At 42.2% G+C, this 17,569-nt stretch overlaps 1 protein-coding gene across 1 annotated transcript in view; it reads right to left on the bottom strand.

The window, feature by feature from the left end:
- The window catches only part of LOC148473303 (uncharacterized), a 124,247-nt gene that overhangs the window by 49,943 nt on the left and 56,735 nt on the right, over nucleotides 1-17,569 (bottom strand). Inside the window, exon 3 of the mRNA XM_088459834.1 lies at nucleotides 6,253-6,396. Within this exon, the coding sequence (XP_088315960.1) occupies nucleotides 6,253-6,396 (144 nt within the window). The remainder of the gene's footprint in view (nucleotides 1-6,252; nucleotides 6,397-17,569) is intronic.

Below are 17,569 nucleotides of genomic sequence, written 5' to 3'. Positions count from 1 at the left end.
ATGATTGTCCAGCTCTACGTCATGTCTGTGTGTGTAATATTACTTATTATGTAGCTAATGAGATGATTGTCCGGCTCTACGTCATGTCTGTGTGTGTAATATTACTTATTATGTAACTAATGAGATGATTGTCCTGCTCTACGTCATGTCTGTGTGTGTGTAATATTACTTATTATGTAGCTAATGAGATGATTGTCCGGCTCTACGTCATGTCTGTGTGTGTAATATTACTTATTATGTAACTAATGAGATGATTGTCCTGCTCTACGTCATGTCTGTGTGTGTGTAATATTACTTATTATGTAGCTAATGAGATGATTGTCCGTCTCTATGTCATGTCTGTGTGTGTGTAATATTACTTATTATGTAGCTAATGAGATGATTGTCCGGCTCTACGTCATGTCTATGTGTAATATTACTTATTATGTAGCTAATGAGATAATTGTCCGGCTCTCTGTCATGTCTGTGTGTGTGTAATATTACTTATTATGTAGCTAATGAGATGATTGTCCGGCTCTATGTCATGTCTGTGTGTAATATTACTTATTATGTAGCTAATGCGATAATTGTCCGGCTCTATGTCATGTCTGTGTGTGTAATATTACTTATTATGTAGCTAATGAGATAATTGTCCGGCTCTATGTCATGTCTGTGTGTGTAATATTACTTATTATGTAGCTAATGAGATAATTGTCCGGCTCTCTGTCATGTCTGTGTGTGTGTAATATTACTTATTATGTAACTAATGAGATGATTGTCCTGCTCTACGTCATGTCTGTGTGTGTGTAATATTACTTATTATGTAGCTAATGAGATGATTGTCCTGCTCTACGTCATGTCTGTGTGTGTGTAATATTACTTATTATGTAGCTAATGAGAGGATTGTCCGGCACTACGTCATGTCTGTGTGTGTAATATTACTTATTATGTTGCTAATGAGATGATTGTCCGGCTCTACGTCATGTCTGTGTGTGTGTAATATTACTTATTATGTAGCTAATGAGATGATTGTCCTGCACTACGTCATGTCTGTGTGTAATATTACTTATTATGTAGCTAATGAGATGATTGTCCGGCTCTACGTCATGTCTGTGTGTAATATTACTTATTATGTAGCTAATGACATGATTGTCCGGCTCTACGTCATGTCTTTGTGTGTAATATTACTTATTATGTAGCTAATGAGATGATTGTCCGGCTCTACGTCATGTCTGTGTGTAATATTACTTATTATGTAGCTAATGAGATGAATGTCCGGCTCTACGTCATGTCTGTGTGTAATATTACTTATTATGTAGCTAATGAGATGATTGTCCGGCTCTATGTCATGTCTGTGTGTAATATTACTTATTATGTAGCTAATGAGAGGATTGTCCGGCTCTACGTCATGTCTGTGTGTGTGTAATATTACTTATTATGTAACTAATGAGATGATTGTCAGGCTCTATGTCATGTCTGTGTGTAATATTACTTATTATGTAGCTAATGAGAGGATTGTCCGGCTCTACGTCATGTCTGTGTGTGTGTAATATTACTTATTATGTAGCTAATGAGATGATTGTCCGGCTCTACGTCATGTCTGTGTGTGTGTAATATTACTTATTATGTAGCTAATGAGATGATTGTCCGGCTCTACGTCATGTCTGTGTGTAATATTACTTATTATGTAGCTAATGAGATGATTGTCCTGCTCTACGTCATGTCTGTGTGTGTAATATTACTTATTATGTAGATAATGAGATGATTGTCCGGCTCTATGTCATGTCTGTGTGTGTGTAATATTACTTATTATGTAGCTAATGAGATGATTGTCCTGCTCTATGTCATGTCTGTGTGTGTGTAATATTACTTATTATGTAGCTAATGAGATGATTGTCCTGCTCTACGTCATGTCTGTGTGTGTGTAATATTACTTATTATGTAGCTAATGAGATGATTGTCCTGCTCTACGTCATGTCTGTGTGTGTGTAATATTACTTATTATGTAGCTAATGAGATGATTGTCCTGCTCTACGTCATGTCTGTGTGTGCAATATTACTTATTATGTAGATAATGAGATGATTGTCCGGCTCTATGTCATGTCTGTGTGTGTGTAATATTACTTATTATGTAGCTAATGAGATGATTGTCCTGCTCTATGTCATGTCTGTGTGTGTGTAATATTACTTATTATGTAGCTAATGAGATGATTGTCCTGCTCTACGTCATGTCTGTGTGTGTGTAATATTACTTATTATGTAGCTAATGAGATGATTGTCCTGCTCTACGTCATGTCTGTGTGTGTGTAATATTACTTATTATGTAGCTAATGAGATGATTGTCCAGCTCTACGTCATGTCTGTGTGTAATATTACTTATTAAGTAGATAATGAGATGATTGTCCGGCTCTACGTCATGTCTGTTTGTAATATTACTTATTAAGTAGATAATGAGATGATTGTCTGGCTCTACGTCATGTCTGTGTGTGTGTAATATTACTTATTATGTAGCTAATGAGATGAATGTCCTGCTCTACGTCATGTCTGTGTGTGTAATATTACTTATTATGTAGCTAATGAGATGATTGTCCTGCTCTACGTCATGTCTGTGTGTGTAATATTACTTATTATGAAGCTAATGAGATGATTGTCCTGCTCTACGTCATGTCTGTGTGTGTGTAATATTACTTATTATGTAGCTAATGAGATGATTGTCCGGCACTACGTCATGTCTGTGTGTGTAATATTACTTATTATGTAGCTAATGAGATGATTGTCCGGCTCTACGTCATGTCTGTGTGTGTGTAATATTACTTATTATGTAGCTAATGAGATGATTGTCCGGCACTACGTCATGTCTGTGTGTGTAATATTACTTATTATGTAGCTAATGAGATGATTGTCCTGCTCTACGTCATGTCTGTGTTTGTGTAATATTACTTATTATGTAGCTAATGAGATGATTGTCCTGCTCTACGTCATGTCTGTGTGTGTGTAATATTACTTATTATGTAGCTAATGAGATGATTGTCCGGCTCTACGTCATGTCTGTGTGTAATATTACTTATTATGTAACTAATGAGATGATTGTCCGGCTCTATGTCATGTCTGTGTGTGTAATATTACTTATTATGTAGCTAATGAGATAATTGTCCGGCTCTCTGTCATGTCTGTGTGTGTGTAATATTACTTATTATGTAGCTAATGAGATAATTGTCCGGCTCTCTGTCATGTCTGTGTGTGTGTAATATTACTTATTATGTAGCTAATGAGATGATTGTCCTGCTCTACGTCATGTCTGTGTGTAATATTACTTATTATGTAGCTAATGAGATAATTGTCCGGCTCTATGTCATGTCTGTGTGTGTAATATTACTTATTATGTAGCTAATGAGATGATTGTCCGGCTCTACATCATGTCTGTGTGTGTGTAATATTACTTATTATGTAACTAATGAGATGATTGTCCGGCTCTACGTCATGTCTGTGTGTGTGTAATATTACTTATTATGTAGCTAATGAGATGATTGTCCAGCTCTACGTCATGTCTGTGTGTGTGTAATATTACTTATTATGTAACTAATGAGATGATTGTCCGGCTCTATATCATGTCTGTGTGTAATATTACTTATTATGTAGCTAATGAGAGGATTGTCAGGCTCTACGTCATGTCTGTGTGTGTAATATTACTTATTATGTAACTAATGAGATGATTGTCAGGCTCTACGTCATGTCTGTGTGTAATATTACTTATTATGTAGCTAATGAGATGATTGTCCGGCTCTACGTCATGTCTGTGTGTGTGTAATATTACTTATTATGTAGCTAATGAGATGATTGTCCTGCTCTACGTCATGTCTGTGTGTGTGTAATATTACTTATTATGTAGCTAATGAGATGATTGTCCGGCTCTATGTCATGTCTGTGTGTGTGTAATATTACTTATTATGTAACTAATGAGATGATTGTCCTGCTCTACGTCATGTCTGTGTGTAATATTACTTATTATGTAGCTAATGAGATGATTGTCCTGCTCTACGTCATGTCTGTGTGTGTGTAATATTACTTATTATGTAACTAATGAGATGATTGTCCGGCTCTATGTCATGTCTGTGTGTAATATTACTTATTATGTAGCTAATGATATGATTGTCCTGCACTACGTCATGTCTGTGTGTATTATTACTTATTATGTAGCTAATGAGAGGATTGTCCGGCTCTACGTCATGTCTGTGTGTGTGTAATATTACTTATTATGTAGCTAATGAGATGATTGTCCGGCTCTACGTCATGTCTGTGTGTAATATTACTTATTATGTAGCTAATGAGATGATTGTCCGGCTCTACGTCATGTCTGTGTGTGTGTAATATTACTTATTATGTAGCTAATGAGATGATTGTCCGGCTCTACGTCATGTCTGTGTGTGTGTAATATTACTTATTATGTAACTAATGAGATGATTGTCCGGCTCTACGTCATGTCTGTGTGTGTGTAATATTACTTACTATGTAGCTAATGAGATGATTGTCCGGCTCTACGTCATGTCTGTGTGTAATATTACTTATTATGTAACTAATGAGATGATTGTCCTGCTCTACGTCATGTCTGTGTGTGTGTAATATTACTTATTATGTAGCTAATGAGATGATTGTCCGGCTCTATGTCATGTCTGTGTGTGTGTAATATTACTTATTATGTAGCTAATGAGATGATTGTCCTGCTCTACGTCATGTCTGTGTGTAATATTACTTATTATGTAGCTAATGAGATGATTGTCCTGCTCTACGTCATGTCTGTGTGTAATATTACTTATTATGTAGCTAATGAGATAATTGTCCGGCTCTCTGTCATGTCTGTGTGTGTGTAATATTACTTATTATGTAGCTAATGAGATGATTGTCTTGCTCTACGTCATGTCTGTGTGTAATATTACTTATTATGTAGCTAATGAGATAATTGTCCGGCTCTATGTCATGTCTGTGTGTGTAATATTACTTATTATGTAGCTAATGAGATGATTGTCCGTCTCTACATCATGTCTGTGTGTGTGTAATATTACTTATTATGTAGCTAATGAGATGATTGTCCGGCTCTACGTCATGTCTGTGTGTGTAATATTACTTATTATGTAGCTAATGAGATGATTGTCCGGCTCTACATCATGTCTGTGTGTGTGTAATATTACTTATTATGTAGCTAATGAGATGATTGTCCGGCTCTACGTCATGTCTATGTGTGTGTAATATTACTTATTATGTAGCTAATGAGATGATTGTCCGGCTCTACGTCATGTCTGTGTGTGTGTAATATTACTTATTATGTAGCTAATGAGATGATTGTCCGGCTCTACGTCATGTCTGTGTGTGTAATATTACTTATTATGTAGCTAATGAGATGATTGTCCGGCTCTACGTCATGTCTGTGTGTGTAATATTACTTATTATGTAGCTAATGAGATAATTGTCCGGCTCTATGTCATGTCTGTGTGTGTGTAATATTACTTATTATGTAGCTAATGAGATGATTGTCCAGCTCTACGTCATGTCTGTGTGTGTAATATTACTTATTATGTAGCTAATGAGATGATTGTCCGGCTCTACGTCATGTCTGTGTGTGTAATATTACTTATTATGTAACTAATGAGATGATTGTCCTGCTCTACGTCATGTCTGTGTGTGTGTAATATTACTTATTATGTAGCTAATGAGATGATTGTCCGGCTCTATGTCATGTCTGTGTGTGTGTAATATTACTTATTATGTAGCTAATGAGATGATTGTCCGGCTCTACGTCATGTCTGTGTGTAATATTACTTATTATGTAGCTAATGAGATAATTGTCCGGCTCTACGTCATGTCTGTGTGTGTGTAATATTACTTATTATGTAGCTAATGAGATGATTGTCCGGCTCTATGTCATGTCTGTGTGTAATATTACTTATTATGTAGCTAATGCGATAATTGTCCGGCTCTATGTCATGTCTGTGTGTGTAATATTACTTATTATGTAGCTAATGAGATAATTGTCCGGCTCTATGTCATGTCTGTGTGTGTAATATTACTTATTATGTAGCTAATGAGATAATTGTCCGGCTCTCTGTCATGTCTGTGTGTGTGTAATATTACTTATTATGTAACTAATGAGATGATTGTCCTGCTCTACGTCATGTCTGTGTGTGTGTATTATTACTTATTATGTAGCTAATGAGATGATTGTCCGGCTCTACGTCATGTCTGTGTTTATGTGTTACCCAGACACTGAGTTCCACTTACCAGCAGGATCCATGCATTGCATGTGACAGGCGTAGTTACAGCACTTCTGAATCCCGGGACATTCACAGTCATTTTTACACTCTGGTTTAGGGTCTTCTTCACATTTAATTAAGGTTGGGGTCTCCTTACACTTTCCTTGTTTATCTACAGGACAGACAAAAATAAAAGTTTCACATTACACATCTGTCGTACTGTGCTGTCACTTCTAGCAAACATACACAAGAGCCCGTTTGCTAGCAGGTGATCCTCGTGTCTGACTAACATACGCAGTGATATAGATGCCTGCAGTCTCTTACACACAATATGTAATATTGCCGTATGAACTACAACTCACACCCTCTCCATACACTCTCCTGTGTGACAAGGCACCTGGCATCACCAGGAAGGGACTTACAGGACATGCAATCCAAATCACACAAGATCCACTTTTTGAGATCAGAGATCCGAACTTGGTGAGAAGACCAGAGTCAGAATTTGATTCTGCTTAAACTCAAAATGACCCGAGCAAGAACTTGTTTTAACTTGGAATCCCAACAATTCAGGTGTGTACAGTTTTCAGCAAAATAGAATCACTCATCGCAAATCATAAAATTACCCACTAGTGACCTTCAGAATAAAAGAGACACCTGAGGCTGGGGTCCCTGACATAATAACATAACCCACTAGCGACCATCAGAATAACAGAGACACCTGATGCTGGGGTCCCTGACATAATAACATAACCCACTAGTGACCATCAGAATAACAGAGACACCTGAGGCTGGGGTCCCTGACATAATAACAACCCACTAGTGACCTTCAGAATAAAAGAGACACCTGAGGCTGGGGTCCCTGACATAATAACATAACCCACTAGTGACCATCAGAATAACAGAGACACCTGTGGCTGGAGACCCTCACATAATAACAACCCACTGGTGACCAGCAGAATAACAGAGACACCTGAGGCTGGGGTCTCTCAATAGGACTCTATTTATTAACATTATTTTTACTAAAATAAAGTGAAAAAGGGTGTTTACACACCCTATTCACATTATTTTAGAATCACCTAATGTTACTACAGGGCAATTGGAGTAGAATTAGTAAATGGGAAATGTGATCTGGCCAAAGTTGCTAAAAATAAAATGTGAAAAAATACTGGAGAAAGCCCTGTGATAATAACGCCTCCCGGAGGTGGTGTTATCCAGGGTATCCCCCAGTAACCGGACACCTGCTATTCTCTAACGGGCAGAGCAAAGCCCGGAGCCGGCCCCAGTGATCAGCTGTGTGGTCTAAACAGACCACACGCTGATCTCTGCTAAAAAAATGAAAAAAAAAATAGTAAGAAAAAAAAAACTTACCTCAGTTCAGGGACCGGTGATCGGGGCTCCCGTGATGTCCTCCCTCCGGTCAACTGGTCTCCCACCTTGCACGGGTGCCCGGTCGTCACCTGACCGAGTCCCAGTGCAGTTTGAGATGTCAGCTGACCGGAGCTACGGAGGACAGCACCAGAGCACCGATGACTGCAGTTAAGTGTAATTAAAGGAGGTGGGTTTCGCGGGGGGTCTACGATCGCGGGGGCGAGGCATAGCACTGGGGGGCAGGGCTTAGCAATGGTCGGTCGGTGCATGAGTCGGCACTTGTCACAGTATTTTTTTTATAAAATACTGTGATAAATGTGCAGAGAGGTTTCGCAGGAACAGAGCTTTATCGCAAGCACTTCCCTGCAAGGGATTTGTAGTAAATCTCTGTGATATTGCCTGAATTCACAATGCCAATTCAGTCAGTAAAATCACACTACAATCTGCATTACAAATGCGGATTGTAGTAAATAGAGCCCATAATAACATAACCCACTAGTGATCATCAGAATAACAGAGACACCTGATGCTGGGGTCCATCCAGTGGCGTCACAAGGGGGGGTGCGGCCCGCAACGGGTGTCACTCTTTAAGGGGGTGACACCAAAAACAGCAGCACACACACCCATGGGCCACACCCCATCCACAGAGACGTCTGCCCCCTTCCCCGGCACCACAGCCGATCATGGCCTTGACCGCCGCCGCTGTCGGGGATCACTTCATTCCCTCACCGCAGCCGGCGTCCAGAGCCACACATAGGCACAAAGCACAGAGCATCTCTCTGTGCCTGTGTGTGGCTCCGGACGCCGGTCGCGGTGACGTCATCAAGCATGCGGCACGCCGAGAAGACGAGGAGCGCACCCGGACACCTCACTGCAAACCAGCCTGGACATCTTCAAGAAAGGTAAGTAGTAATGCACAGTGGAGGGGGCACAGCATAAGGGGCATTATTGGGGGCATTCTAGGGCTACTGCATAGGGTCACTACTGGGGGTACTTTATAGAGGGCACAGTATAAGGGCACTACTAGGGGCACATCATATGGGGCACTACTGGGGGTAATGTATAGGGGGCACAGTAAAAGGGCACTACTGGGGGTACTGCATAAGGGGAGCTCCTGGGATAGTCTATAAGGGGCACTACTGGGAGTACTGTATAAGGGGCACTACATAAGAGCACTACTAGGGGTACTGTATAAGGGGGCACTACTGGAGGTATTGCATAAGGGCACTACTTGGGGTACTGTATAAGGGGGCACTACTGTCTGGAGGCACTACTGGAGGTATTGCATAAGAGCACTACTGGGGGTACTGTATAAGGGCACTGCATAAGGGGCACTACTGGGGGTATTGTATAAGGGGCACTGCATAAGAGTAGCTACTGGGGGTATTGTATAAGGGGCACTACTGATGGCACTGCATAAGGGGGCACTACTGGGGGCACAGCGTAAGGGGCTCTAATACAGGAGGCATTGCAAAATGGGCTTTAATATAGGAGGCATTGCATAAAGGGCTATAATACAGGGGGCATTGCATAATGGGCTCTAATACAGGGGGCATTGCATATTGGGCACAACGATAGGGGGCACTACTAAAGGGGGAACTGCATAATGGGCACAGCTACAGGGGGCATTGCATAAGGGGCACTACTACAGGTGGCATTGAATAAGGGGCACTACTACTGTGGGCATTGTATAAGGGGCACTACTACTGTTGGCATTGTGTATAAGGGTCAATAATGTGGGTGTTGTGTAAAATGGGCACTACTGTGTGCCAGAACATAAATAAGGGACACTACTTGATGGTGTAATGTGACTCAGGAGCACTATGTGCGGTGTAATGTGGATACGATTGTGCTACTGTGTGACATAATTTGAATTGGGGATAGTATTGTGTGACCATGCCCCTTTCTTTCGAGATCATGCCCCTTTTTTGTGGCACAGGCCTTAGGCACACGCTGTCCTTTTTTTGATAAATCGTCGGGGGAGAGGGGGGAGGGGGACGTTCCACCACGTCTCAAGGACCAATTTAAGCACTGCTACCCAGAATATGGGGCGTGGCATCATCACGCCCGCCGGGTGTGCCTTGCATTCTGGGAGGAGCACAGTGTGACTGCTAGACTGGTAAGGGGGCAGAGTTCGCGGAGCTGAGCACCATTGTCCCAACTTTTTTTTTTGTGGAGGGGGGTGTTACAGCATCGGGTGACACCAACCCTAGTGACGCCTCTGGGTCCATCACATAATAACATATCCACTAGTGATCATTAGAATAACAGAGACACCTGAGGCTGGGGTCCATCACATAATAACATAACCCACTAGTGATCATTAGAATAACAGAGACACCCGAGGCTGGGGTCCATCACATAATAACATATCCACTAGTGATCATTAGAATAACAGAGACACCTGAGGCTGGGGTCCATCACATAATAACATAACCCACTAGTGATCATTAGAATAACAGAGACACCTGAGGCTGGGGTCCATCACATAATAACATAACCCACTAGTTATTATCAGAATAACAGAGACACCTGATGCTGGGGTCCATCACATAATAACATATCCACTAGTGATCATCAGAATAACAAACACCTAAGGCTGAGATCCTGCACATAAAATAACCCAGTAGTGTCCATCAGAATAACAGAGACACCTGAGGCTGGGGTCCTTCATATAATAACATAACCCATTAGTGACCATCAGAATAACAGAGACACCTGAGGCTGGGGTCCTTCATATAATAACATAACCCACTAGTGATAATCAGAATAACAGAGACACCTGATGCTGGGGTCCTTCACATAATAACATATCCACTAGTGATCATTAGAATAACAGAGACACCTGAGACTGGGGTCCATCACATAATAACATAACCCACTAGTGATCATTAGAATAACAGAGACACCCGAGGCTGAGGTCCATCACATAATAACATAACCCACTAGTGATTATCAGAATAACAGAGACACCTGAGGCTAAGGTCCCTCACATAATAAAATCACCCACAAGTAGTCATCAGAATAACAGAGACACCTAAGGCTGAGATCCTACACATAACATAACCCAGTAGTGTCCATCAGAAAAACAGAAGCAGCTGAGGCTGGGGTCACTCACATAACAACATAACCCACTAGTGATCATCTGAATAACAGAGACACCTGATGCTGGGGTCCATCACATAATAAAATAACCCACTAGTGATCATCAGCATAACAGAGACATCTGAGGCTGGGGTCCATCACATAATAACATAACCCACTAGTGACCATCAGAATAACAGAGGCACCTGAGGCTGGGGTCCATCACATAATAACATAACCCACTAGTGACCATCTGAGTAACAGAGACACCTGAGGCTGGGGTCCATAACATAATAACATAGCCCATTAGTGACCATCAGAATAACAGAGACACCTGAGGGTGGGGTCCCTCACATAATAACATAGCCCACTAGTGACCATCAGAATAACAGAGACACCTGAGGGTGGTGTCTATCACATAATAACATAGCCCACTAGTGACCATCAGAATAACAGAGACACCTGAGGCTGGGGTCCATCACATAATAACATAACCCACTAGTGACCATCAGAATAACAGAGACACCCGAGGCTGGGGTCCATCACATAATAACATAACCCACTAGTGACCATCAGAATAACAGAGACACCTGAGGCTGGGGTCCATCACATAATAACATAACCCACTAGTGACCATCAGAATAACAGAGACACCAGAGGCTGGTGTCTATCACATAATAACATAACCCACTAGTGACCATCAGAATAACAGAGACACCTGAGGCTGGTGTCTATCACATAATAACATAGCCCACTAGTGACCATCAGAATAACAGAGACACCCGAGGCTGGGGTCCATCACATAATAACATAACCATTAGTGATCTTCTGAATAACAGAGACACCCGAGGCTGGGGTCCATCACATAATAACATAGCCCACTAGTGACCATCAGAATAACAGAGACACCCGAGGCTGGGGTCCATCACATAATAACATAGCCCACTAGTGACCATCAGAATAACAGAGACACCCGAGGCTGGGGTCCATCACATAATAACATAACCATTAGTGATCTTCTGAATAACAGAGACATCTGAGGCTGGGGTCCATCACATAATAACATAACCCACTAGTGACCATCAGAATAACAGAGGCACCTGAGGCTGGGGTCCATCACATAATAACATAACCCACTAGTGACCATCAGAATAACAGAGACACCTGAGGCTGGGGTCCATAACATAATAACATAGCCCATTAGTGACCATCAGAATAACAGAGACACCTGAGGGTGGGGTCCCTCACATAATAACATAGCCCACTAGTGACCATCAGAATAACAGAGACACCTGAGGGTGGTGTCTATCACATAATAACATAGCCCACTAGTGACCATCAGAATAACAGAGACACCTGAGGCTGGGGTCCATCACATAATAACATAACCCACTAGTGACCATCAGAATAACAGAGACACCCGAGGCTGGGGTCCATCACATAATAACATAACCCACTAGTGACCATCAGAATAACAGAGACACCTGAGGCTGGGGTCCATCACATAATAACATAACCCACTAGTGATCATTAGAATAACAGAGACACCAGAGGCTGGTGTCTATCACATAATAACATAACCCACTAGTGACCATCAGAATAACAGAGACACCTGAGGCTGGTGTCTATCACATAATAACATAGCCCACTAGTGACCATCAGAATAACAGAGACACCTGAGGCTGGGGTCCATCACATAATAACATAACCCACTAGTGACCATCAGAATAACAGAGACACCCGAGGCTGGGGTCCATCACATAATAACATAACCCACTAGTGACCATCAGAATAACAGAGACACCTGAGGCTGGGGTCCATCACATAATAACATAACCCACTAGTGATCATTAGAATAACAGAGACACCAGAGGCTGGTGTCTATCACATAATAACATAACCCACTAGTGACCATCAGAATAACAGAGACACCTGAGGCTGTTGTCTATCACATAATAACATAGCCCACTAGTGACCATCAGAATAACAGAGACACCCGAGGCTGGGGTCCATCACATAATAACATAACCATTAGTGATCTTCTGAATAACAGAGACACCCAAGGCTGGGGTCCATCACATAATAACATAGCCCACTAGTGACCATCAGAATAACAGAGACACCCGAGGCTGGGGTCCATCACATAATAACATAGCCCACTAGTGACCATCAGAATAACAGAGACACCCGAGGCTGGGGTCCATCACATAATAACATAACCATTAGTGATCTTCTGAATAACAGAGACATCTGAGGCTGGGGTCCATCACATAATAACATAACCCACTAGTGACCATCAGAATAACAGAGGCACCTGAGGCTGGGGTCCATCACATAATAACATAACCCACTAGTGACCATCAGAATAACAGAGACACCTGAGGCTGGGGTCCATAAAATAATAACATAGCCCATTAGTGACCATCAGAATAACAGAGACACCTGAGGGTGGGGTCCCTCACATAATAACATAGCCCACTAGTGACCATCAGAATAACAGAGACACCTGAGGGTGGTGTCTATCACATAATAACATAGCCCACTAGTGACCATCAGAATAACAGAGACACCTGAGGCTGGGGTCCATCACATAATAACATAGCCCACTAGTGACCATCAGAATAACAGAGACACCTGAGGCTGGGGTCCATCACATAATAACATAACCCACTAGTGACCATCAGAATAACAGAGACACCCGAGGCTGGGGTCCATCACATAATAACATAACCCACTAGTGACCATCAGAATAACAGAGACACCTGAGGCTGGGGTCCATCACATAATAACATAACCCACTAGTGATCATTAGAATAACAGAGACACCAGAGGCTGGTGTCTATCACATAATAACATAACCCACTAGTGACCATCAGAATAACAGAGACACCTGAGGCTGGTGTCTATCACATAATAACATAGCCCACTAGTGACCATCAGAATAACAGAGACACCTGAGGCTGGGGTCCATCACATAATAACATAACCCACTAGTGACCATCAGAATAACAGAGACACCCGAGGCTGGGGTCCATCACATAATAACATAACCCACTAGTGACCATCAGAATAACAGAGACACCTGAGGCTGGGGTCCATCACATAATAACATAACCCACTAGTGATCATTAGAATAACAGAGACACCAGAGGCTGGTGTCTATCACATAATAACATAACCCACTAGTGACCATCAGAATAACAGAGACACCTGAGGCTGTTGTCTATCACATAATAACATAGCCCACTAGTGACCATCAGAATAACAGAGACACCCGAGGCTGGGGTCCATCACATAATAACATAACCATTAGTGATCTTCTGAATAACAGAGACACCCAAGGCTGGGGTCCATCACATAATAACATAGCCCACTAGTGACCATCAGAATAACAGAGACACCCGAGGCTGGGGTCCATCACATAATAACATAGCCCACTAGTGACCATCAGAATAACAGAGACACCCGAGGCTGGGGTCCATCACATAATAACATAACCATTAGTGATCTTCTGAATAACAGAGACATCTGAGGCTGGGGTCCATCACATAATAACATAACCCACTAGTGACCATCAGAATAACAGAGGCACCTGAGGCTGGGGTCCATCACATAATAACATAACCCACTAGTGACCATCAGAATAACAGAGACACCTGAGGCTGGGGTCCATAAAATAATAACATAGCCCATTAGTGACCATCAGAATAACAGAGACACCTGAGGGTGGGGTCCCTCACATAATAACATAGCCCACTAGTGACCATCAGAATAACAGAGACACCTGAGGGTGGTGTCTATCACATAATAACATAGCCCACTAGTGACCATCAGAATAACAGAGACACCTGAGGCTGGGGTCCATCACATAATAACATAACCCACTAGTGACCATCAGAATAACAGAGACACCCGAGGCTGGGGTCCATCACATAATAACATAACCCACTAGTGACCATCAGAATAACAGAGACACCTGAGGCTGGGGTCCATCACATAATAACATAACCCACTAGTGACCATCAGAATAACAGAGACACCTGAGGCTGGTGTCTATCACATAATAACATAGCCCACTAGTGACCATCAGAATAACAGAGACACCCGAGGCTGGGGTCCATCACATAATAACATAACCCACTAGTGACCATCAGAATAACAGAGACACCCGAGGCTGGGGTCCATCACATAATAACATAACCATTAGTGATCTTCTGAATAACAGAGACATCTGAGGCTGGGGTCCATCACATAATAACATAACCCACTAGTGACCATCAGAATAACAGAGGCACCTGAGGCTGGGGTCCATCACATAATAACATAACCCACTAGTGACCATCAGAATAACAGAGACACCTGAGGCTGGGGTCCATAACATAATAACATAGCCCATTAGTGACCATCAGAATAACAGAGACACCTGAGGGTGGGGTCCCTCACATAATAACATAGCCCACTAGTGACCATCAGAATAACAGAGACACCTGAGGGTGGTGTCTATCACATAATAACATAGCCCACTAGTGACCATCAGAATAACAGAGACACCTGAGGCTGGGGTCCATCACATAATAACATAACCCACTAGTGACCATCAGAATAACAGAGACACCCGAGGCTGGGGTCCATCACATAATAACATAACCCACTAGTGACCATCAGAATAACAGAGACACCTGAGGCTGGGGTCCATCACATAATAACATAACCCACTAGTGATCATTAGAATAACAGAGACACCAGAGGCTGGTGTCTATCACATAATAACATAACCCACTAGTGACCATCAGAATAACAGAGACACCTGAGGCTGGTGTCTATCACATAATAACATAGCCCACTAGTGACCATCAGAATAACAGAGACACCTGAGGCTGGGGTCCATCACATAATAACATAACCCACTAGTGACCATCAGAATAACAGAGACACCCGAGGCTGGGGTCCATCACATAATAACATAACCCACTAGTGACCATCAGAATAACAGAGACACCTGAGGCTGGGGTCCATCACATAATAACATAACCCACTAGTGATCATTAGAATAACAGAGACACCAGAGGCTGGTGTCTATCACATAATAACATAACCCACTAGTGACCATCAGAATAACAGAGACACCTGAGGCTGTTGTCTATCACATAATAACATAGCCCACTAGTGACCATCAGAATAACAGAGACACCCGAGGCTGGGGTCCATCACATAATAACATAACCATTAGTGATCTTCTGAATAACAGAGACACCCAAGGCTGGGGTCCATCACATAATAACATAGCCCACTAGTGACCATCAGAATAACAGAGACACCCGAGGCTGGGGTCCATCACATAATAACATAGCCCACTAGTGACCATCAGAATAACAGAGACACCCGAGGCTGGGGTCCATCACATAATAACATAACCATTAGTGATCTTCTGAATAACAGAGACATCTGAGGCTGGGGTCCATCACATAATAACATAACCCACTAGTGACCATCAGAATAACAGAGGCACCTGAGGCTGGGGTCCATCACATAATAACATAACCCACTAGTGACCATCAGAATAACAGAGACACCTGAGGCTGGGGTCCATAAAATAATAACATAGCCCATTAGTGACCATCAGAATAACAGAGACACCTGAGGGTGGGGTCCCTCACATAATAACATAGCCCACTAGTGACCATCAGAATAACAGAGACACCTGAGGGTGGTGTCTATCACATAATAACATAGCCCACTAGTGACCATCAGAATAACAGAGACACCTGAGGCTGGGGTCCATCACATAATAACATAACCCACTAGTGACCATCAGAATAACAGAGACACCCGAGGCTGGGGTCCATCACATAATAACATAACCCACTAGTGACCATCAGAATAACAGAGACACCTGAGGCTGGGGTCCATCACATAATAACATAACCCACTAGTGACCATCAGAATAACAGAGACACCTGAGGCTGGTGTCTATCACATAATAACATAGCCCACTAGTGACCATCAGAATAACAGAGACACCCGAGGCTGGGGTCCATCACATAATAACATAACCCACTAGTGACAATCAGAATAACAGAGACACCTGAGGCTGGTGTCTATCACATAATAACATAGCCCACTAGTGACCTTCAGAATAACAGAGACACCCGAGGCTGGGGTCCATCACATAATAACATAACCATTAGTGATCTTCTGAATAACAGAGACACCCGAGGCTGGGGTCCATCACATAATAACATAGCCCACTAGTGACCATCAGAATAACAGAGACACCCAAGGCTGGGGTCCATCACATAATAACATAGCCCACTAGTGACCATCAGAATAACAGAGACACCCGAGGCTGGGGTCCATCACATAATAACATAACCATTAGTGATCTTCTGAATAACAGAGACAGCCGAGGCTGGGGTCCATCACATAATAACATAGCCCACTAGTGACCATCAGAATAACAGAGACACCCGAGGCTGGGGTCCATCACATAATAACATAGCCCACTAGTGACCATCAGAATAACAGAGACACCCGAGGCTGGTGTCTATCACATAATAACATAGCCCACTAGTGACCATCAGAATAACAGAGACACCCGAGGCTGGGGTCCATCACATAATAACATAACCCACTAGTGATCTTCTGAATAACAGAGACACCCGAGGCTGGGGTCCATCACATAATAACATATCCACTAGTGATCATCAGAATAACAAACACCTAAGGCTGAGATCCTGCACATAAAATAACCCAGTAGTGTCCATCAGAATAACAGAGACACCTGAGGCTGGGGTCCTTCATATAATAACATAACCCATTAGTGACCATCAGAATAACAGAGACACCTGAGGCTGGGGTCCTTCATATAATAACATAACCCACTAGTGATAAAC

The sequence above is a fragment of the Taudactylus pleione genome, unplaced genomic scaffold, assembly GCF_031769625.1.
Source record: "Taudactylus pleione unplaced genomic scaffold, aTauple2 ptg000937l, whole genome shotgun sequence".
Lineage (NCBI taxonomy): Eukaryota > Metazoa > Chordata > Amphibia > Anura > Myobatrachidae > Taudactylus > Taudactylus pleione.
Note: the sequence above shows the minus strand (reverse complement) of the source record. Positions and strands in the feature narration are given on the sequence as shown.